At 40.3% G+C, this 24,218-nt stretch overlaps 1 protein-coding gene across 17 annotated transcripts in view; it reads left to right on the top strand.

Moving 5' to 3' along the window:
* CAMTA1 (calmodulin binding transcription activator 1) overlaps positions 1-24,218 on the top strand; it is a 964,086-nt gene that overhangs the window by 508,365 nt on the left and 431,503 nt on the right. Inside the window, exon 6 of one of the 17 annotated variants that reach the window (XM_077151459.1) lies at positions 5,967-6,179. The exons of the other annotated variants lie outside the window; for them this stretch is intronic. Within the exon in view, the coding sequence (XP_077007574.1) occupies positions 5,967-5,978 (12 nt within the window). The 3' untranslated portion in view covers positions 5,979-6,179. Of the gene's footprint in view, positions 1-5,966; positions 6,180-24,218 lie in introns of those variants that run through there. 17 annotated transcript variants of the gene reach the window in all.

The raw sequence follows: 24,218 nt of genomic DNA, 5'->3' as shown, positions 1-24,218 counted from the left end.
CCAAGACAATGTCCCAATTAAAACAAGTCTATCAAAATGTCCAATCTAAGGCATCCAGGGAAAGATACCTTGGTTCAAGAAGGCTGATGAAGTTCAGAGTTTCTCTCTCAAGTGAGAAGGCACATGGTGAATACAGTCAGGGTTTCTCTCTTATCTGGAAGGGCACATGGCAAACACAGCATCATCTGCTAGCTTTCTCTCCTGGCTTCCTGTTTCATGTAGCTCCCTGGGAGATATTTTCCTTCTTCATCTCCAAAGGTTGCTGGCTGGTGGACTCTCTGCTTCTCATAGCTGTGTCATTCTGTTCTGCTCTCTCTGAATCTCCAGCTTTCTCCAAAACGTTTCCTCTTTTATAGGAGGAGTCCAGTAAACTAATCAAGACCCACCTGAATGGGTAGAGACACGTCTCCACCTAATCCAGCTTAACAACCACTCTTGATTGTGTCACATCTCTAGGGGGATGATCTGATTACACTTTCAAACATATAGTACTGAATAGGGATTAGAAGAAATGGCTGCCTTTACAAAAAGGGATTAGGATTAAAACATGGCTTTTCTGGGGTGCACCCATCCTTTCAAACCGGCAAACCTCTGATCACCAAGGCAGCTTCCTCTGCACCTTTGAAGATGGAAACTGCTGCCAGGAGTCCTGGTCTCGGCAAAGACGTGAGGACAGGAGTTGGTTTATTTCCAGACACAAATTGTCAAAGCAGGAACCATTAAAAAAGCAGAAAGAGACTTTCCATCATTAGGGGCAGGAGGCACTCCTGGCATTTTTCTAGTGAACCCAAGCACTGAAAGAGTGAATTCTGGGTGTGTCTCACCCCGAAAGAGCTAGGACCCCTCCCTGGCAGCTCCAGGCAGGTGTCCTTAGATGCTGTGATCTCAAGGAATGCAGGCTCTACCAGTGGTAGGCTCATTAGTTCAAGATGTGCCAGGAAGATTTTGAAGGATATGTGCTTGTAGTTTCTGTCTCTCCTATTTCTCCGCTAGATTACAATATGTAAAATATTTTGTAATTTCCTTTCTAAAACTTGATTTGAGCATCATTAAGCTAGAAACTGCCTGTTGAAGGTAAAGTGGCAGAATATCCTTTTAGTATGCTGAACTTGTATTTAATTATTACCATAACAGTCCCTTAACATCATTGCAGATTAGCCCACAAGGACATGTATGGCGATTTTAGCATATTCAGTTACGATGTAAACCCTTCAACACCACTGTCAAAATTCACCAAGGGCCTTTCTGTGTTTGGGCCCCAACATAGAGCAGACACAGTTAGATGTCACCCAGGCCACAGGACCCTGGTATTCGCAAGCATAACTTATGGCCTCATCTAAAAGCTGGGGATGCATTTTGAGAACATGATGCATCTATTTCCCCCCTCAGTAAATGATCAGATGGAGTTGTTTGCATCGGGTAAAGTATGTCCCTGGCCTTCACTGGACTGAACCGTAAAATATTGGCCCTCTGCACATCTTTCCATTCCTTGGTATTGCTGGGGAATTCCCTCCGCTCATCAGCTGCTGGCTTGTGACTGTGTGGGGCAGTCGGTGCTCAGCAGGAATCCCCACCCTTGTTCTAGAAGAGTCTCATCCGATTCACTGTAATCAACATGGGTTCCTCACTGCCAAAAGGAAGGTATATGGCTTGCAAACTAATTAGACCCACATTCTTCTATCTAACTGCTTCTCACACTCCAGCAAAAACTGGAGAGAATCGAGCTGCAGCTGAAGGCCTTTTTTGTTACCAGTAGGAGTGGGGAGAGGAATGTTAACAGGTAAATTAAAGAAGGGAACAGTTATCCGCACAGCTGCTCAGGCTCGGGTGGCTTTGATGGCAGCTGGCCCTGGTCTCGCTTCCTTGATGCTACTGTTTTGGTTTCTGGCGGCCGAACTTCCTGGTGCGTCCCCTCTCTTGACTTGAGGCTGGAACTGGAGACTGAAAGCAAGCGATTTATTGAAATAGAGCCTTTGTGGTTCTTGGGTTTCTCTCCTGGGCAGATGAAATGACCTTCGTTTTCCCCTTTGTGTTTCTCAGTTCCAGCACTTTGTAATGCTATGTGTCCTGCAGGGCATGCCTTTACTCCCTTTTTTTTTTCAAAGAGAGAAAGTGTTTATTGCAAGGCACGTAGTAGGAGAGCAGATGGCCTAGTGGTCCAAAACCTGTCTCTCCCTGAACTGCAGTTAATTCTGATAGTTTTATTAGTGATAAAGATGGGCAGGGTTGAGGGTAACCAGCACTGTGGCCCCAGATGATGTAATTAGAGGTGATCTATTTATTGAGCATGTGCAGATTGGTTACACACTTAGAGAATGTGTGTAAGGAAGTGGCAAATGAGGTCTAGGAGACTTGTAGGTTAAAGTCTAAGCTACTGCGCATGTCAGGCGGGCCCACGGTTAGATCCAGTCTCCATCATCAAGTTACCTTTGGTGGACTTGGGATAGGTTAGTTCTGGGCGACCCCAAGCCCCTTCATTAATGAATGTTAGGGGCTGTCTTCCGTGATTGCAAACCCTAAACTTGAGTCTTTAGATAACTGGATAACTGGGTGCAAAACCAGGCTAGTCACAAGGTTTTTACAATCACAGATTGTCTTTACTTGTTATTGCAAAAGACTCAGGTGCCCCTCGCGTGCAACCTGGCGCCAGCACAAAATCTTGAGTGGGCGACCACTCGCTCGCTGCTCAGAGGGTGGCTCATGCTGTGGCTGTGGCACCACCTCTGGGAGCATAGATCTGGCACACCCAGAGCCACTGAGTCAGAATCTGCCTTTCAGTAAGACCCTCAGGTGAGTCACACGTGCACCGATTTAGACGGCAGGTAGACACCGTGCCATCCCCTTCTTCTGATATAGCCCCGCCTGGCTGCCTCACCCCAAAGCAGGTGTTTTTTTTGTTTGTTTGTTTGTTTGTTTTTTAACTTATCTTAGGGAAAACAGCCTAAAGGAAAATTTCACAAGATTGTCTGGTAATTCATTATCCCAACTCCCAGCACCTTTTTAAAAATATCTAACTGAGATCTCTGTTTCTATGGTTTGAGCCTATCATTCCTTATTCTGCCATTGGCACTGATGGATAGAGAAGCACAGGGTTCTGGAAGCAGAGTACACTAACTGGCAATGACTGAACACTTTCCTTAGCTTCTCCAGGTGAACCAGTTCTGTTCTCGCTGTCTTTGGCTGCGCTAAGAGAAGTTTTGCCTGTTTTTTCCCCATTGTAGCCAAGGGCTTGTCGTGGTACTTGATGCCCAATAAATATTTTTTGATTGAATGAATGAAACGATGGGTGGAGAGGACCCTACTTTCAATGTCAGATAGTAAATGTTTTCAGCTTTCTGAGCCAGAGTGTCTCAACTCTGCTATTGTACTGTGAAAGCTGCTGAAGACATTAGTCAACAAATGCACAAGGCTGTGCTCCAATACAGCTTTACTTAGAAAAGGAGCCTGAGGGCGGGATTTGCACATCACTTGTGGTTTGTGACCCTCATTCTGTATTACAGCAGCAGCTTCTGGAAGGAGCCTGTGGCACGTTGAAGGGACTGGTGAGGGATAGTAGGGAAGCGATGAGAACTTGGTACGAGCGCTTTGAAGGATTTGGGGTCTGAGCGCCAGCACCGGCAGTGCTCCTGTTTGCTTATTTTGGCAGCAGATTAATACTTTTATTCACGACATGCCTTATTGTCCCCTCATACACTATTCATTCTGGCAAGGTTAGGGTTCTCCTTTTTATTTATTTTTAGTGCCGGTCCATCTCTGTGGCATAGGCTCATTTCTCTCCTCCTAAAATTGTCCTCAGCCTGCAAATGCTAGAAGACATCTCTTGCAAAGGGCAGTTTGAAAGTGGGGGTGGAAAACTGTCCCTTTGCTCCTGAAAGCCCATACCCTGGCACGGCAGGAGGACAGGGTCAGGACTAAATGTGCTCCCTGCCCTCCCTTGTCCAGTGGGGCAGCTGGGGGTTGGGGGTGGGGGTGAAAGCACCCAAATCTCATGGAAGAAGAAAGGCTGACTTGACGAAAGGGTCATCTTGAGACTTGAAGTGATTTGGAAGAAGCCTGGACTCATTTAATGTGACAAAGCTCCCCCCCCACCCCCAATAGTGACTGCAGAGAGGATGCAGGTGCTATTTGTCCTTATTTAAGTCTCTGCCTAACAGCTGGGAAAACTGGAGACTCAATTTCCTCTTGGCTGCTGTGATTTATGTGCAGTTTTAGGATGGGTGCTAGAGGTAGGCATTTATTAGGAAAGCATTAAAAACTGTTGACTTTAGTGAATTGATTATTTAGAATTTACTTTATTAAATATTCTAGGTGGCATGTGACAAGCAGCACCTGGGCTCGTTTGGAACTTAGTGTTGCATAGATCGGTGGAGGTGAAAAGGAAGTCGAAGACTAGGTTTGCCGTCACAGAAGAAGAGTATAGATTATTGTTAAATCTGGGATGTGTCTCCTGAGAAGCCTTCCTTAAGGGAACGCGCTATCAATAATTTCTTCTCTCTATGAGACTCATAATGTTTCACGTACAGAAACATAAATCCTAAGCAAGTAGCTATACACCCCCTTGGTTCCTTATTCCTTTTCCCCTCGTGGATGATCTTTTTTTATCCCTGAGCTCATGGATGACACTCATTCTCCTTTAATTCCGTGGCCTGCTTTTCCATCTCTGGCTTTTAATGGTGAAAAGCTCTACTGGGGGGTCCACGCAATTTATCACCTGAGATGCAAATGGAGACCCTGATAGCTCATATGCCTGTGCTTCCTTTTCCTTGAACTTTCCTAAAACATCTATTTAAATCTTGGAAAAGACCTTGAATGACATGACTGCCAGATCTCAGAGTTCCGAGAATAGGCTTTGAGAGAGAGTGAGGTCAGCTGCTGCAGGATGCTTCCATGAGCCAATTCTTGCAGAAGCCAACAGGCAGCACAGCTTACCTTGCAGGTTGCGTGTATACCGAGGACAGTAGATCAGAGCCCCGAGCTCCTTGGCCATGGGACTGTCTCTGTTCTTGCAGACCGCAGAGTCCCACTGCCATTCAGCCACCACCCCGGACAGACAGGGAGCGCCCTGTCCATTAAGCAGTGGGTGATAAGGCCACATGCCTTCCAATGACATGCAAAATGCACTAGCATGGTTTTATGGCTTAGGTTTCAAAATACTCCGAGACTTTTTATCTTTCCAAAATTAGGCAGATGCTTAAATACCATCACCTTCTCTGTAGGAGATTGTGAGAAACCAAACTGGGGGACCCCAAGCCTCCTTATTTTCCCCCAGATTCCTCACCGGTCCACTTGCAGTGCCACTGAAGCAAAAGCTTATGCCTTTTATATGGCATGGTACATGACTGATAGTTTACTTAAATCCCTCATTTTGTTTTGTGTTTTTATTAATGGAATTAAACCTCATCAGTATAATGCTGTATTAAGTTTGGATTCCCCAAAGAGTACGTGCTGAGCCACTCGGGTTATTTCTTACCATCAGAATCTGCTTGGTTTTCCCTAGGATGAGTCAGCCCAGGAGGAAGTCAGTTTTGTTGCTGACCTTTAACTCTTTAATTGCTGTGAAGAAGGTGAAAGAGTCTTAAATCACAGCCCCTGACCTAAGGTGGGCATGTTGAGGCTCACCCAGTTTCTTTATAGCAGGGCTCCTTTCTGGTGCTTCCATTCCCATCGAATTCATTTCCCCTCCTCACCCAACTCTCAGAGCCCTCCGAAAGGGGGTCTCGGTCTAGGTGAAGCTGCCCACTCACTGTGGCCTGCCTGCCACTTCTGTCCCCCACATCTGGCATGGAGAGGGCTGGGTTCCTAGTTCCTGGATGATGGAATGAGGGCTTGGGAAGCTGGCACATCAGAGCTGCCAGGGCCAGAGCAGGGTGTTCCCTGGTGACTGCGAAGGGCCAAGCATTGGGGGGACGCCCTTTGGCATCACAGCACACCGGGGGCCACTGGCCCCGAACGCCCCCTCGTTCCAGATGCAGGACTGATGGCCTTGGCCTCCCCCCGGAAGGTGGTCCAGTGAATCTCACCGAAGGAGCTCCCCTGCCACCTGAATGAACACTCTCTAGAAACGCTACGAAACGTTTGGAAGTGAGATGCAACGCCTTATTTTGGCCACGTATATATTTTTTCTTTCACAACACCTGGCAATAAAATTCTCAGGCTAAATACCAGATGAGCGTGTGGTTCGTTATGTATAGTAACTTCATCTATAACTTTTTTAAGCCCTCCAGATGGAAGCGCAGTATAAATGTGGAGAGCCCGAGAAGGGGAAATGAAAATAAATTCACGAAGAAATAAAGAATCTGTTTTTTATACTTTCTTTGGCAAATAGTGTTGGCAATGACATATTGTGAATGGACTGAATTATAACAAAAACAGGAATGAAACAGAGCCCGGGGGCTGGAAGAGCAATCTCTACGCGTATTTGAACTGATATAATGCAAAACAACGCTTTTTACACTCAATTAGTTTGCACATCGTGTTGGACACAAACCAGAATGTAGAACATTTTGGGGTTTTGTTTTTACATGATTAAGGGAGATGAGGTGAAATAAATTCAGTAAATTACCCTGCATTTCTTTCAGTCTGAGATATTTCCGTGATTGTTTTCCCTCGTCCCCGGCCTTGCTCCCCAAGCAGGGGCGCCCATCTCTGTCCCTGAACGAGATCATCCTTGCCCACAACAGTGGGTTTTCAGTTGCGTCCCTCCACCTTAGGCTGTTTTTTGTTGCATAAACAAAACTATGAATCGGAGCAATGTACATTTAATATTTTACCATGTTTTTGTGCTTTGAATATCAGAAAAGGATAGCAAGCATGATAGAGGCTAACAGATGTTAGCAAGCATTTAGGCAGCGAAAGTATTTCCAGGCTGTGTGTATTTCAAGATCCTTGTTTAATTTACTTTGCTTAATTATCCTTTCTTGCATTTTTATTGCGACTAATATGATAATATTAAGAATTTCAGCGTGTGATTATGTATTGCTCATTTTAATATATGTTAGAGGTGGGGGCAGATGTGCATCGATGCAGGGGGCTGGGGACGGACGGATTTGGGGGACACAGCCCACTGCCTGTTCCCTGCTCAGCTCTAGCAATCACCTGTAGGGGGGCCTGGGAAGGGGCTGGGTCCTCACTGCAAATGAGGTAGCAAACTTTAATTGTACCCAAGTCCCTCTAGGGACTCTGATTCCGTTGGTCTGGATGGGGCCTGAGATTCTGCATCTATAGAAAGTTCCAGGCTATGTCATTGCTGCTGGCCCATTGGATCATAATGCTGTGCAGCAGGGATGGGATGCCATCGGGGGTGGGGTGATGTCACATCGACCCCCAGGGCTGCTGGTGGACTAGTGCCCCCCAGGCATAAATAACCCATTGCTGCCAACAAAAGCAGTTTTCTTCAGGCACAGACATTGTGGTCAAGGACCCAGGTCAGACTCCTGTCTTTTAGAAATATCCTACTCATTTCCATCTGTGCTAAAGGAAAGCCATGCTGTAATGCACTCAGAGATTCTGTGTTTTATATTCAAACCCACAAATACACAGTAAGGAAAAATAGGAGAAACCTATTAGGTATAATATCCAATTATAATTATTTTTTTTAACTCCAAAAAGCACATGAAATAAATAATGCAGTTTATGTTACTTCTAGAAAATGCAGCAGCATTAGTTAATTTACATAAATTATACAACTCATTATCTTTGTTTATAAAAAGCTTTAGCAATATTTTGGCTTCTGGATCTTAAAGGAAAAAAAAAAAATCCCAGATTTCAGTTCAGTATGATTTTCATTTCCTGCACAGTCACCTTTTTATTTATTTACAGAAAGAGCGGCTGTTTGACAGATCCCCTTATGATCCCTGCCCTTTCTGTGTGATGAATGGAATGCTTTGTTTTGATTTTTGTTTATAAAAATCCAAATAAATATAAGTGAATTAATCCAAGCATCAAGGGAAAGTGGCAAACAGCAGTTGCAGTCCTGACACTGGCACCAGAAGGGGCTGGGGAAGGGTTGCAAGTGACCAGAGAGCAGGGTTTCTAGGTCCCTGTTTGTCTCTCCTGTCCCTTAAGTTCTCAGGTGAGCTGCTCCCACACTGCCCAGTACACGTGCCACGTGTCCCTTCTGGGTACCTGAAATGTGGCTAGTCCAAACTGCAGTGCCTCTAAGGGTAAAAACACACTGCATTGCAGAGGCCTAAGTATGAAAAAATGAATGTAAATATCCCATTATTTTTTTAAATTGATTACGAATTGAAATCATATTTTAGATGTTTTACGTTAGATTAAAAATATTATTAAAATTAATTTCACCTGTTTCTTTTTATGTTAATGTTGCACTAGAAAATTTAAGGCATGGCTTGTAATATTCTATCGCACAGTGCTGGACTATGCTATACTAATGTAGACGTAGGGACCTAGATTACACAGCAGTAAGCCTGTTATTTTGACTCAGACTCTAATTCTTCTACCGGTCCTGCCCCAGGCCCTGATAATCTAATCGTCAGAAACATAGGATTCCACTGAGTGGAAAGGGTAGGTCTTTGTTTGATGGTTTGGTTGGAGATTTGAAGGACACACAGGAGAAGAACATGAGATGAGAAAACTGAGCTCTTTTTCTTCGACAATGCTTGGCTGTTGCTTCTAGCTTAAAATGCTAAGGGCTTTGCCCGTGGATGAAGCAGCCCAGCTCCCAGATTATTTCAGAGTGGACACTGGTGAGCCCTAAATTCTCCTTCATCGCTTATGCAGACCCATGAGAATGATAAGTGCAAAGGCCTTCCCAGCTGCAGGCCCGAGAGCCGGGTGTGTGCTTCACAGAGAAGGAAAGGATGATTGCCTTTCCTTGGGAAACCCATGCCCCACCATTCACCAGGGGGTCAGACTTTCGGAGTCATGAATGCAGGGGGTAACCCAAGGCCAGCAGGGCTTCTGGCTTGGGAGCAGGGGGCACTGTGGGGTTCCCTGCAGGCACATCCCCGAGACCGGGCACCCCGGAGCATGGCCCCGAAGGAGCAGGTCTTTCCTCTGCCCTTCAGTTCTGGGACCAGGTGAGGCTCTTTGCCCTCCTAACACTTGGGAGTTTAGAGCCAAGTGATCCGTGCCACTGATTAGTTATTTATTTGTTAGTTAATTCTTCTATCCATCCATTCACTCAAAGCAACATTATTATAAGCTCATAGCAAGTCAGGTGCTTTGCTAGAGGTTGCAGAAATAGTAATGCTCAAAATTACTATTTTGAGAACGTATTTGACAGGATATGTTCTCTGCCCTCTTGAAGCATGCTGTTCAGTGGAGTAGGGGAGGCAGACAACATGGACGTAAGTGGAAAGCTCATCCATCATCCCCACTGAGAGAGTTGCTAGGAAGCACATAGACAAGGCACATGCCACGGCGGAGAATAATGATGATTGCATTCAGTGGTCCAAGAAGGCCTAAAGAGGGGAGAACATTCCACTAAGACTTGGCAGCGAGAACAGCAGGCTGGAAGGATCTTGGTTGTTCTACAGATGGAAAGGTGGTCAGTGTGCATGGGGACAAGAAATGATTGGAGTGAGATGAGGCTGGAGGGTACAAGAGACAGACTGTGAAGGGGCTCAGACTATGGTATGGATTTTGGATTCTGTTCTAAGGGTAATGAGAAGCCATGGGATTTAGCAGTGGGGAGAGCCCTAGATGGATAACTCAGCTGATAGGCCACATGTTACTGGGCATATCATTTAGTTCCTCTGGATTTCTTTATCTAGGAAATGGAAAGGCAGAGGGAGAGGGTAGGGAGGTTGGCCAGAATGTACTCCAAGATTCCTTTCTATTTAAAATTTCTGTGAATCAGACAGCTCAATCTTTTTTCTTGGAGTTGAGTGGCCTTTGTGTCTCCCTGGACTGTTTTTGGATGGCTAACAAGGCACTAGCATTCCCCCAGAGTCTTCACCTATGATGTTCATGGGTTCTTCAGCTTCATAACAGAGGAGATAGTGATCCTCGGCTATGCATTAGAATCACCTTGGAGTCCCCTGGTTCTAATTGAGTATGTCTGGAGTGGGACGTGGGCATTTGTAATTTTTAAAAATCTTCCTAAGTGATTGATTTGGCATATCAGCCAGGTTGGAGATCCCCTGAGGTTGATGCCTCTATCAGGAGACAGAGGGACCCTGCAGCCAGAGGGATGCTCGAGGCACACAGGGTTTCTGGAGACCACTCCAAGTTCAAATATTCAAACTCACCATCAGTTTAGAAATTATGATCACATTACTTTGCACATGGGGAATCTGATGTGACCAACAGGAGAAAAAAAACGGTAGGCTGAAGGATGTTTGCTAGGTTCTTGTCACCCACTAATGGGTTATTTTCTGAGAAGGCAAAGGGATTAGTTGTCATGAGTGCTGCTGCTTAGGAAGAATTTGGATGTGGATCCATACTGTGCCAGTCAGTAGCATTTCTGATGCACATGCCCCCATGAGGAAGCCAATCAGTTACTGGTGCAAAGCTTGAGAACCCAAAGCTTGGAGCAAGCCCCATGCCCCCTTGTACATCTCTAAAGATACCCAAAAACCTCTATTAACAATGACAAAAAAAAAGCTGGTATCAAACTTATCCTCCCACCAAAAACATCTAGAACACTGGAAAAAGTATTTGAAACAACTGTTGTTAGAGGTTGGGCAACAGGCAGCATAGGACTGTGTTGTCTTGGAGAAGGAACCAAACCAGGTAAATTCTGGCTTTCTTACAGGAGGCATTTCCAAGACAAGTAGCAAGATATATGTATGTGGGGAATAGTAAGTAGTATGGAGGTGTGGGTATGGGTGAGGTAACCCAAGCAGAGCATAGCAGAGAGGTCTCACTGAGATTGGAGTTTAGAGAGGACAAAGCAATTGAAATTATAGGTTAGAGTACAGAGACGACTAGAGAGAAGAGAGCTAAGCAGCGGAGGAGGTCCAGAAATCTGCGTAGTAGATCCTCTTGAATCTTTGGCTAAATACTAAACTGTGTATGGATAAGGTGAAATTCTCTGAAATCAAGCAAAAAACAATCACTGGGAATAATAAGCTAAAAAACTCTCAGAGCTCACACAGAGCTGAGAGACATTCAAGTTCAGACCAACCTATATAAAAATGTTTTTGAACACCGAGGGCACATAGCCAAGACTCCAGAAGGTCCACACCTTAATAATAAGGCTAAATCATCTCTGGAGTCAAGGACACTCTATACCTACCCTAACAAAGCATAGAAACAAGCCTCAACATGATCAAGCTGACCTGACAAAACAAAAATCTCCTTTCTTTAAAGTAAGGCCAGAACACAACAATATATCATTCACAATGTCTTGCATGCAATCAACAATGACTGTACATGTAGAGAAATAGAAACATACAACCCATATGTGGGAGAAAAATCAGTCAGTAGAAATATAGCTCCAAATAATATAGATATGGAATTAGATAAGGATTTTAAAACAACTATTATAAATATCCTGAATGATAAAAGGGAAAAGATTAGAAGAGTGAGGAGAGAAATAGAAATTATAAAAAAGAACCAAATATAAGTTTTAGAATTGGAAAATACAGTATCTAAAGTGAAAATTTCTCTGAACGGGTATATTAATTATCTATTGATGTGCAACAAATTGCCAGAAACTTAAAGACTTGAAGCAGCACACATTTATCTCACAGTTTTTGAGGATCAGGAATCCAGACATGGCTGAGCTGGGTCCTCTTCTTCAAGACTTCAGTCAAGGTATCTCCCCTGAAGAGTCAATTGAGGAAGGAACTGCTTCCAAGGTTTCTTGGCTTTTGATGGAATTCAGTTTCTTGAGGGATTGTGGACCTATGGCCTCAGTTCCTAGCTGACTGTTGACTGGAGGCCAGCTTCACAGTCACTTGCCTTATGGACCTTTTCAGCATGGAATCTTGCTTCATCAAAGTGAGCAGACCAGAAGGGAAATAGAGAGTTAGGGTTGAATCATGTACCCCAAAGAACGATATGTTGAAGTCCAAATCTCCAGTACTTTATTTGGAAATAGGTCATTGCAGATGTGATTAATTAAGATGCAGTCATAGTAGAGTAGGGTAATACCTTAATCCAAGTTGACTGGTGTATGTATAAGAAGAAGAGGAAAGACACAGACACACAGGGGAGAAGGCCATGTGAAAATGGAAGCAGAGACTGAATCATACAGCTACCAGCCATGGAATGCCAAGGGTTGCTGGCTACCACCAGAAAATAGAAAGAGGTGAAGAAGATTCCTCCTCTAAAAGTTTCAGAGAAAATATGGCCCTGCCAACACCTCAATTTTGGACTTCCGGCTTCCAAAACTCTGAGAAAATAAATTTCTGCTGTTTTAAGTCACCAAATTTGTGCTACTTTGTTATAGCAGCAGTAGGAAACTAATACAGAGAGAGTCTGCTAGCAAGTTGGAAGTCACAATTTCTTATAACCTAATCTCAGAAGTGACATCCCACGGTCTTTGGTTCATCTTATTGGTTGGAAGCAAGTCACATCTATGGCCAATCAAGAGGAGGAACTTACAGAAGGGAGTGGATATCTTGAGGTGATGGTCATCGCAAACCATCTTAGAGTCTTCTTATCACTATGAGCTCAACAGTATATTAGACACAGTAGAATAAAAGATCAGTGAACTTGAATCTAGAGCTACAGAAACTCCCCAAACTGAGTCTTAGTGCTGTGGAACGATATCAACCAAGTTAAAATAAATTTGGACACCCAGACCATGGTGAGAAGGGAGCAGACAAAATATTCGAACAAACGATAGCCAATATGTTTCCAAATTTGTTGGAAACTATAAAGTCATAGATCCAAGAAGCTCAGTGAGCCTGAACATGCAGCAAGGTAACTAAAAATAAACGTATATCAAGAAATATAACCAGTTATAAAAAATCAGCAACAAAGAGGAAATCTTACAATTTGACAGAGAAAAAAGAAATCTTACAATTTGGCAAAGATAAGAATTTCCACTTATTTTTCAACACAAGCATTGCAAACTAGAAAACAAATATCTTTAAATTGCTAAAAGGAAAAAAAAAACTCAAACTAAAATTCTAGAGCCAGAGAATATTCTTCAAAAAGGAAGGCGAGCTAGGGTGGTGCGACCGTGGTTCAGTGTCAGAGTTCTCACCTGCCACGCCAGAGACCTGGGTTTGATTCCTGGTGCCTGCCCATGCAAAAAAAAAAAAAAGAAAATGAAGATAAACTAAAGAAATTTTTAGTTAAAAACAGAAGCTGATAAAATTAGTTGCCAGCAGATCTATGCTGCAAGAAATATTAAAGGAAGTTCTTCAGGCTGATGGGAAATGTTTCTAGGCAGAACTTCATATCTATACAAAGGAATGAGGAGCAGCATAAAAAATGATGCTTCTTATTTTAAAATTTCTTTAAAAGATAATTGATCAAAACTTTTTTGATGTAACTAAAGCAAGTGCTTAAAAGGAATGTTACAGCTCTAAAAGCCTAAATAAAAAATAAGGACAATATCAAATAAGAACTTAACCTCCACCTTAGGAAATTAGAAAAACAAAAGCAAACTAAACTAAAGTGAGCATAAGGAAGGAAATAATAAAGATCAGGGCAGAAATAAATGAAAGAGACAATAGAAAATCAATAGAGAAAATCAATGAAACCAACAACAAAATTGAAAAACCTTTAGCTAGGCTGAGGGAGGGAGGGAGGGGATGGGAGAGAGAGAGAAAGAGAATTCAAATTATTAAAACAGGAATGGGAATGAAAGAGGGACATCACTACCAACCTTAAAGAAACCAAAAGGATTATAAAGAAATGCTGTCAACAACTATATGCCAATAAATTATATAACTTAGATGAAATGGACAAATTCCTAGAAATATAAAATCTGAATAGACCTGTAAAAAGTAAAGGTAATAAATTTAAAATCTTCCTAAAAAGAAAGGCCAAGGATCAGATGGAGTCACTGGTGAATTCTATCAAACATTTAAAGAATAGTTAACACAAATCCTTCACAAACTATTCCAGAAAACAGAAGGGGACACTTCCAAACTCATTATATGAAGCCAATATTACTCTGAAGAAGAAAATAGAAAATTTGTTCAGTATCCCTTATGAATATAGATGCAAAATACTCAACAAAATACTAGTGAACTGAATCCAATGACAAATAAAAAGGATTATACACCATGACCAAGTGAGATTTGTTCCAGGAATACAAGGTTGGTTTAACATCAAAAAAATCAATTAATGCAATGAGCCATATTAATAGAATAGAAGACAAAAACCATAACATCATTTCAGTTGTGGAAAAAAATCATTTGCCAAAATAAACACCCTTTCATGATAACAACATTCAACAAACTAGGAATATAAGGGAATTTTCTCAAAATGATAAAGGCCATTTGTGGAAAAACCTACAATTATATAACACATAAAGGTGAAAGACTGAAAAGTTTATCCCTAAGATCAGGAACAAGACAAAGATATCCGCTGTTGCCGCTATTATTCAACCTTGTGCTAGAGTTTAATTGCGGACATTTAGGCAAGAAAAAGAAATTAAGGGCATCCAGATTGGAATGAAAGAAATAAAATTCTCTATTCACAGGTGACATCATCTTGTATATAGACAATACCAAGTAATCCAGCATAAACTTTTGTAATTCATATATGGGTTCAGCAAGGTTGTAGGATACAAGCTCACTGTAGAAAAACCAATCATATTCCAATGCACTAGCAATAAATAATTTGAAAGTGAAATTAAAACAATTCCAGTTCAAAAGCATCAGAAAGAACAAAATTCTTAGGAATATATTTAACAAAAGCAGTACAAGACTTATAAGCTGAAAACTTCAAAAAAAGAAAAACATTATTGAAAGAAATTAAAGGAATGAGAAATAAATGGAAATTCATCCCCTGTTCATGGATCACAAGACTTTATATTGTTAAGATAACAACAGTCCCCAAACTGATCTACAGATTTAGTGCAATCCTTATCGAAATCTTCGCTGGTGTTTTGCAGAAATTATAAGATGATCCATAAACTCATACAGAAATGCTAGGGACCCAGAATAGTCAAAATAATCTTGAAAAAGAACGATGTTGGAGGAGTCAAAATTCTTGATTTAAAAAATTGCTACAGGGGCGGGCCGCGGTGGCTCAGCGGGCAAAGTGCTTGCCTGCTATGCCGGAGGACCTCGGTTCGATTCCCGGCCCCAGCCCATGTAACAAAAACGGAGAAACAGAATACAATAAAACAAGAAAATGCTTAAAAATGTTTCCCTTTCTTCCTTCCTTCCTTCCTTCTATCCTTCCTTCCTTCTCTCTGTCTTTCCTTTAAAAAAAAAAAAAAAAAAAAAAAAAAAAAAAAAAAAATTGCTACAAAGCTGCACTCATCGGGATTATGTGATACTAAGTGCAAAGATCAATGGATTAGAATTGAGAGTCCAGAAATAAACCCTAATGTTTATGGCCAATTGGTTTTCAACAAAAGGGCCAAGATAACTAAATGGGGAAAGAATAGTCTTTTCAATAAATTGTTCGGGGACATTTGGATGTACACATGCAAAGGAAGGAAGGCTAACACCTTACACAAAAATGAACTCAAAGCAGATCATAGACCTAATTTAAGAGCTAGAACTATGAAACTCTTAGAAGAAAATATGTGAATGCATTTTGATGACCTTGGGTTAGGAATTTATTTCTCAGTTATCATACTAAAAGCACAAAAGAGTAAAGAGAAAGTTGATAAGTTGGATTTCATCAAAATCGAAAGCTTTTGTACTTCAAAAGACACCATCAAGAAAATGAAAAAGCAACTGGCAGTCTGGGAGAAATTATTTGCAAATCATATATCTGATAAAGGACTTTTATGTAGAATTTAAAAAGAACTCTTACAACACAGAAAAACTTGTACACAAATATTTATAGCAGCGTTATTCATCATAGCCAACAAGTAGAAACAAATTAAACATCCATTGCCTGAGGAATGGCTCAACAGTTGGTATATTGATACAAATGAAATATTATTTGACAATAAAAAAGAACAAGGTATTGATGCATCCTACAACAGGGATGAACCTTAAAACGTGTTAAACTGAAAGAAACTAGTCAAAAAAAGACCATATTTTATATACCATTTATCTGAAATTCCCCCTATAGGCAAATCTATAGAGACAGAAAGTAGATTAGTGGTAGGCCTAAGGCTGGAAGGAGGGGAGTGGTCAGTTGGGGATGCAGAATGACTGCTAATGAATATAAGATTTCTTGGGGGGGATGATGAAAATGTTATAAAATTAGGTTATGATGATGGTTGCACAATGTCATAAATATACTAAAATCACTGAATTAGACACTTTAAATGGGTGAACGTTATGTTAAGTAAATTATGTATCAATAAAACTGTAGTAATTGCTTCTATAAAGCAAAAGTAAAAAAAAGAAGGAAATGTGTGACAGCAATCATGCAAAGGAAAGGAGGAGAAATGCAAATGTCTGGTTAAAAGGTTCTTGCGTTATAGGTGAAGTGCTGTAATATTATTTGAAGCTAGAATACTGTGAGGTGTTAAAGATTCATATTGTAAATCCTAGAGTAACCACTAAAAACTAAGATAAATAGTAATCAAATAGTGAAGATAAATGGAATACTCAAAAATACTCAAAGTGGAGTCAGGAAAAGAGGAAAATAGAACACATAGAACAAATAGAAAACAAAATAGTTGTGTGGTAGAGATAAACCCAACTATATCAATAAGTACATCAACTGTGAATGGCCTAAACATCCCAATTAAAAGCTAAAGATCATTAAATGGGACAAAAAAGCAAAGACACCTTATGTTTTCTACAAGAAATACACTTTAAATATAAAGGCACAGTTAAGTTAGAAGTAGAAAAATGTAGTTTGCAAACACTAACCATAAGAAAGTTTAAGTGATTATATTACTATCAAGCAAAATATAATTCAAATGAGAAGTATTACCAAAGATAATGAGGGACACTGCATTCTAATTAAAGGGTCAGTCTGTCAAGAATACATAACAGTCCTAAATGTATGTACACCTAATTACACAGCTTCTGTCAAAGTAACAGAACTGAAAGAAGGAATACATAAATCTGTAATTAGTCAGATATCAGCATTCCTTTCTCATTATTGAATAGAATAAGTAGATGGGAAACCAATAAGGACATAAAAAACTTTAATAACGTTATCATCTGTCTTGATCTAATCAATGTTTTTAAAATAAAATACCCAACAACAGCAGATGTACATTCTTTTCAACTCTATATGGTGTATTTATTTATAGACCATATGTTGTGCCATAAAACAAGCATATTTTTAAAAAGATTACTAGGACTTCCGGAGAAGATGGTGGCTTAGTAAGACGCGTGGGTCTTAGTTCCTCCTCCAGAACAGCTACTAAAGAAATAGAAACGGTACAGAACAGCTCCCAGAGCCACGACAGAGACCAAAAAGACAGCGTACCCCATTCTGGAACAGCTGAACCGACTGGGAGAATCCGCTGCGGTGAGATCCCCAAGGGGCGCGCGCTTCCCCTGGCCATGGCGGCTAGCGGCTGGAGCCCCTCCCTCCCTCCTTCCCGGGCCGGCTGGGAGATTTGGACAGGCGGTCCCCTCAAACCACGGCGGCTGGCGCCCCCCACCACGTGCGGCCTCCCGGGCCAGCTGGGAGATTTGGATCGGAGGTCCCCCAAGCCGCGGAGGCCGGCGACCAGGGTCCCTTCCACACACGTGGCTTCCCGGTCCGGCTGGGAACTTTGGATCGGCACTCCCCCAAGCTGCGGCAGCCGGCACCCCCCACCACGCTTGGCATCCTGGGCCGGCTGGGAGATTTGGATCGGCACTCCCCCAAGCCGCGGCAGCCGGCGCCCCTCCCTCCCTCCTTCCCGGGCCGACTGGGAGATTTGGATCGGCACTCCCCCAAGCCGCTTCGTCTGGCGACCCTCCCCCACAGCGAGAGTCTTCCAAAGTTAAAGGAGCCACAGCATCTTTTACTGGTGGGACCCGTAGACAGACGAGTGCCACATTCTGGGCAGGATAAGAAAAACAGAGCCCAGATATTTCACAGGAAAATCTTTCAACCTGATGGGTCCCACACCCAGGGAAATCTGATTAAATACCCAGACGCCTGCAAAAAATAACGGATCACGCCAGCAAAATTGAAGATATGGCCCAGTCAAAGGAACAAACCAATAGTTCAAATGAGATACAGGAGCTGAGACAAATAATTCTTAATATACGAACAGAAATGGAAAACCTCTTCAAAAACCAAATCAATAAATTGAGGGAGGACATGAAGAAGACATGGGCTGAACAAAAAGAAGAAATGAAAAGTCTGAAAAAACAAATCACAGAACTTATGGGATTGAAGGACAAAGTAGAAAAGATGGAAAAACAATGGATACCTACAATGGTACATTTAAAGAGACAGAGGCTAGAATTAGTGAACTGGAGGATGGAACATCTGAATTCCAAAAAGAAACAGAAACTATAGGGAAAAGAATGGAAAAATTTGAGCAGGGGATCAGGGAACTGAATGATAATATGAAGCGCACAAATATACGTGTTGTGGGTGTCCCAGAAGGAGAAGAGAAGGGAAAAGGAGGAGAAAAACTAATGGAAGAAATTATCACTGAAAATTTCCCAACTCTTATGAAAGACCTAAAATTACAGATCCAAGAAGTGCAGCACACCCCAAAGAGAACAGACCCAAATAGGCGTTCTCCAAGACACTTACTAGTTAGAATGTCAGAGGTCAAAGAGAAAGAGAGGATCTTGAAAGCAGCAAGAGAAAAACAATCTGTCATATACAAGGGAAACCCAATAAGACTATGTGTAGATTTCTCAGCAGAAACCATGGAAGCTAGAAGACAGTGGGATGATATATTTAAATTACTAAAAGAGAAAAACTGCCAACCAAGACTCCTATATCCAGCAAAATTGTCCTTCAAAAATGAGGAATATTAAAACATTTTCAGACAAAAAGTCACTGAGAGAATTTGTGACCAAGAGACCAGCTCTGCAAGAAATACTAAAGGGAGCACTAGAGTCAGATACGAAAAGACAGAAGAGAGAGGTATGGAGAAGAGTGTAGAAAGAAGGAAAATCAGATATGATATATATATAATACAAAGGCAAAATGTTAGAGGAAAATATTTTCCAAACACTAATAACACTAAATGTTAATGGACTGAATTCCCCAATCAAAAGACATAGAGTGGTAGAATGGATTAAAAAACAGGATCCTTCTATATACTGTCTACAGGAAACACATCTTAGACCCAAAGATAAACATAGGTTGAAAGTGAAAGGTTGGGAAAAGATATTTCATGCAAATAACAACCAGAAAAGAGCAGGAGTGGCTATACTAATATCCAACAAATTAGACTTCAAATGTAAAACAGTTAAAAGGAGACAAAGAAGGACAGTATCTACTAATAAAAGAAACAATTAAACAAGAAGACATAACAATCATAAATATTTATGCACCGAACCAGAATGCCCCAAAATACGTGAGGAATACACTGCAATCACTGAAAAGGGAAATAGACACATATACCATAATAGTTGGAGACTTCAATTCACCACTCTCATCAATGGACAGAACATCTAGACAGAGGATCAATATAGAAATAGAGAATTTGAATATTACAATAAATGAGCTAGACTTAACAGACATTTATAGGACATTACATCCCACAACAGCAGGATACACCTTTTTTTCAAGTGCTCATGGATCATTCTCAAAGATAGACCATATGCTGGGTCACAAAGCAAGTCTTAACAAATTTAAAAAGATTGAAATCATACACAACACTTTCTCGGATCATAAAGGAATGAAGTTGGAAATCAATAATAGGCGGAGTGCCAGAAAATTCACAAATACGTGGAGGCTCAACAACACACTCTTAAACAACTAGTGGGTCAAGGAAGAAATTGAGAGAGAAATTAGTAAATATCTCGAGGCAAATGAAAACGAAAACACAACATATCAAAACTCATGGGACGCAGCAAAGGTAGTACTAAGAGGGAAATTTATTGCCCTAAATGCCTATATCAGAAAAGAAGAAAAGGCAAAAATGCAGGAATTAACTGTCCACTTGGAAGAACTGGAGAAAGAACAGAAAACTAACCTCAAAGCAAGCAAAAGGAAAGAAATAACAAAGATTAGGGCAGAAATAAATGAAATTGAAAACATGAAAACAATAGAGAAAATCAATAAGACCAGAAGTTGGTTCTATGAGAAAATCAATAAGATTGATGGGCCCTTAGCAAGATTGACAAAAAGAAGAAGAGAGAGGATGCAAATAAATAAGATCAGAAATGGAAGAGGAGACATAACCACGGACCTCACAGAAATAAAGGAGGTAATAACAGGATACTATGAACAACTTTACGCTAATATATACAACAATTTAGATGAAATGGACGGGTTCCTGGAAAGGCATGAACAACCAACTTTGACTCAAGAAGAAATAGATGACCTCAACAAACCAATCACAAGTAAAGAAATTGAATCAGTCATTCCAAAGCTTCCCAAAAAGAAAAGTCCAGGACCAGACGGCTTCACATGTAAATTCTACCAAACATTCCAGAAAGAATTAGTACCAACTCTCCTCAAACTCTTCAAAAAAATTGAAGTGGAGGGAAAGCTACCTAATTCATTCTATGAAGCAAACATCACCCTCATACCAAAACCAGGCAAAGATATTACAAAAAAAAGAAAACTACAGACCAATCTCTCTAATGAATATAGATGCAAAAATCCTCAACAAAATTGTAGCAAATCAAATCCAACAACACATTAAAAGAATTATACATCATGACCAAGTAGGATTCATCCCAGGTATGCAAGGATGTTTCAACATAAGAAAATCAATTAATGTAATACACCACATCAACAAATGAAAGCAGAAAAATCACATGATCATCTCAGTTGATTCAGAGAAGGCATTTGACAAGATTCAACATCCTTTCCTGTTGAAAACACTTCAAAAAGATAGGAATACAAGGGAACTTCCTTAAAATGATAGAGGGAATGTATGAAAAACCCACAGCTAATATCATCCTCAATGGGGAAAAATTGAAAACTTTCCCCCTAAGATCAGGAACAAGACAAGGATGTCCATTATCACCACTATTATTCAACATCGTGTTGGAGGTTCTAGCCAGAGCAATTAGACAAGAAAAAGAAATACAAGGCATCAAAATTGGAAAGGAAGAAGTAAAACTATCACTGTTTGCAGACGATATGATACTATACGTCGAAAACCCGGAAAAATCCACAACAAAACTACTAGAGCTAATAAATGAGTACAGCAAAGTAGCAGGCTACAAGATCAACATTCAAAAATCTGTAGCATTTCTATACACTAGTAATGAACAAGCTGAGGGGGAAATCAAGAAATGAATCCCATTTACAATTGCAACTAAAAGAATAAAATACCTAGGAATAAATTTGACTAAAGAGACAAAAAACCTATACAAAGAAAACTACAAAAAACTGTTAAAAGAAATCACAGAAGACCTAAATAGATGGAAGGGCATACCGTGTTCATGCATTGGAAGACTAAATATAGTTAAGATGTCAATCCTACCTAAATTGATTTACAGATTCAATGCAATATCAATCAAAATCCCAACAACTTATTTTTCAGAAATAGAAAAACCAATAAGCAAATTTATCTGGAAGGGCTGGGTGCCCCGAATTGCTAAAAACATCTTGAGGAAAAAAAACGAAGCTGGAGGTCTCGCGCTGCCTGACTTTAAGGCATATTATGAAGCCACAGTGGTCAAAACAGCATGGTATTGGCATAAAGATAGATATATCGACCAATGGAATCGAATAGAGTGCTCAGATATAGACCCTCTCCTCTATGGACATTTGATCTTTGATAAGGCAGTCAAGCCAACTCACCTGGGACAGAACAGTCTCTTCAATAAATGGTGCCTAGAGAACTGGATATCCATATGCAAAAGAATGAAAGAGGACCCGTATCTCACACCCTATACAAAAGTTAACTCAAAATGGATCAAAGATCTAAACATTAGGTCTAAGACCATAAAACAGTTAGAGGAAAATGTAGGGAGATATCTTATGAAACTTACAATATTTGGAAACGACATCAGTTAAAGGTCTAGTATCCAGAATTTATAAAGAGATTGTTCAACTCAACAACAAAAAGACAGCCAACCCAATTACAAAATGGGAAAAAGACTTGAACAGACACCTCTCAGAAGAGGAAATACAAATGGCCAAAAGGCACATGAAGAGATGCTCAATGTCCCTGGCCATTAGAGAAATGCAAATCAAAACCACAATGAGATATCATCTCACACCCACCAGAATGGCCATTATCAACAAAACAGAAAATGACAAGTGCTGGAGAGGATGCAGAGAAAGAGGCACACTTATCCACTGTTGGTGGGAATGTCAAATGGTGCAACCACTGTGGAAGGCAGTTTGGTGGTTCCTCAAAAAACTAAATATAGAATTGCCATACGACCCAGCAATACCATTGCTAGGTATCTACTCAAAGGACTTAAGGGCAAAGACACAAACGGACATTTGTACACCAATGTTTATAGCAGCATTATTTACAATTGCAAAGAGATGGAAACAGCCAAAATGTCCATCAACAGACGAGTGGCTAAACAAACTGTGGTATATACATATGATGGAATATTATGCAGCTTTAAGACAGGATAAACTTATGAAGCATGTGATAACATGGATGGACCTAGAGAACATTATGCTGAGTGAGTCTAGCCAAAAACTAAAGGACAAATACTGTATGGTCCCACTGATGTGAACTGACATTCGAGAATAAACTTGGAATATGTCATTGGTAACAGAGACCAGCAGGAGTTAGAAACAGGGTAAGATAATGGGTAATTGGAGCTGAAGGGATACAAACTGTGCAACAGGACTAGATACAAAAACTCAAAAATGGACAGCACAATACTACCTAATTGTAATGTAATTATGTTAAAACACTGAATGAAGCTGCATCTGAGGTATAAAACAAAAAGGAAAAAAGATTACTATCTGTTTTTCTGATGATATCTGAATTAATTTAGAATTCAGTAACAGAATAGATAACTGGAAAAATCCCAGATATTTGGAAATTTAAAAACACACCTCTGAAGGTTAAAAAAAAAATTACAAAGAAAATTTGAAAATATTTTGAAATTAATGAAAATTAAAACCCAACATAAAATTTGTAGGAAGCAGCCCTTACAAGATAATTTATATTTTTAAATGCTTATATTTGAAAAAATATATAATTCACATATTAACAAAGATTTAAAAGATAACCTAAACATTCACATTAAGAAGCCAGAAAAAGAAGAGTTGATTAAAACCAAAGTAAGTAGAAAACGAGAAATATTAAACAGGAGGGAAATCAATGAAATAATAAATGGACAAACAATAAGAAACACCAATTTAAAAAGCTGGTTCCCTGCAAAGATCAATAAATTGATAAAGCTATAGCTAGACTGATCAAGAAATAAAAGAGAGAAAATATAAATTATTAATGTCAGGAATGAGAGGATGCATTACTACTGATCCTACATAAAAGAACATGTAAATAACTTTATGGCAATAAATCAACAATTAAAATGAAATGGACAGGGGGGTATGAGGGTAGTTCAGTTGTATAACTCCCACCTGCCATGTGGGAGACCCGGTTCGATTCCTGTACCATACACTCCCCCCACCACCACCAAAAAAAAAAGATAAAACAAGAAAAACAAACAAAAAACCCCCAACCAAACAAAAATTCAACAAATGGTGCTGCAATAATGGGATACTCACATGGAAAGAGAATGAAATGTGATCTTGCCATACAGCATACAAAAAAGGAAAATGAAATGGGCAAACTTCTGAGAGACAAAAATTAAATTGACATAAGAAATAGAAAATATTCGGCTCTATATTTATTTAAAAATTGAATTTATAATTAAAAATGTACCTGTAACAAAAATTCCTTGTTGGTGAATTCTATCAAATATTTAAGGAAAAAAATAATGCTAATCTTAGGAAACATTTTCAAAAAATAAAGGAGGAGAGAATACTTCTCAATTCATTTTATGAGGCCAGTATTACTCTGATATCCTAACCAGACAAAGACATTACAAAAAAAGAAAACTGCAGACCAATATTTCTCATGAACATAGATACAGAAATTCTTAACAGAACGTGGCATCAGTCTCTTTAGCCCAACTCTGCAAGTG

The sequence above is a fragment of the Tamandua tetradactyla genome, chromosome 2, assembly GCF_023851605.1.
Source record: "Tamandua tetradactyla isolate mTamTet1 chromosome 2, mTamTet1.pri, whole genome shotgun sequence".
Taxonomy (NCBI): domain Eukaryota; kingdom Metazoa; phylum Chordata; class Mammalia; order Pilosa; family Myrmecophagidae; genus Tamandua; species Tamandua tetradactyla.
This window is presented reverse-complemented; position numbering and strand designations above follow the sequence as displayed.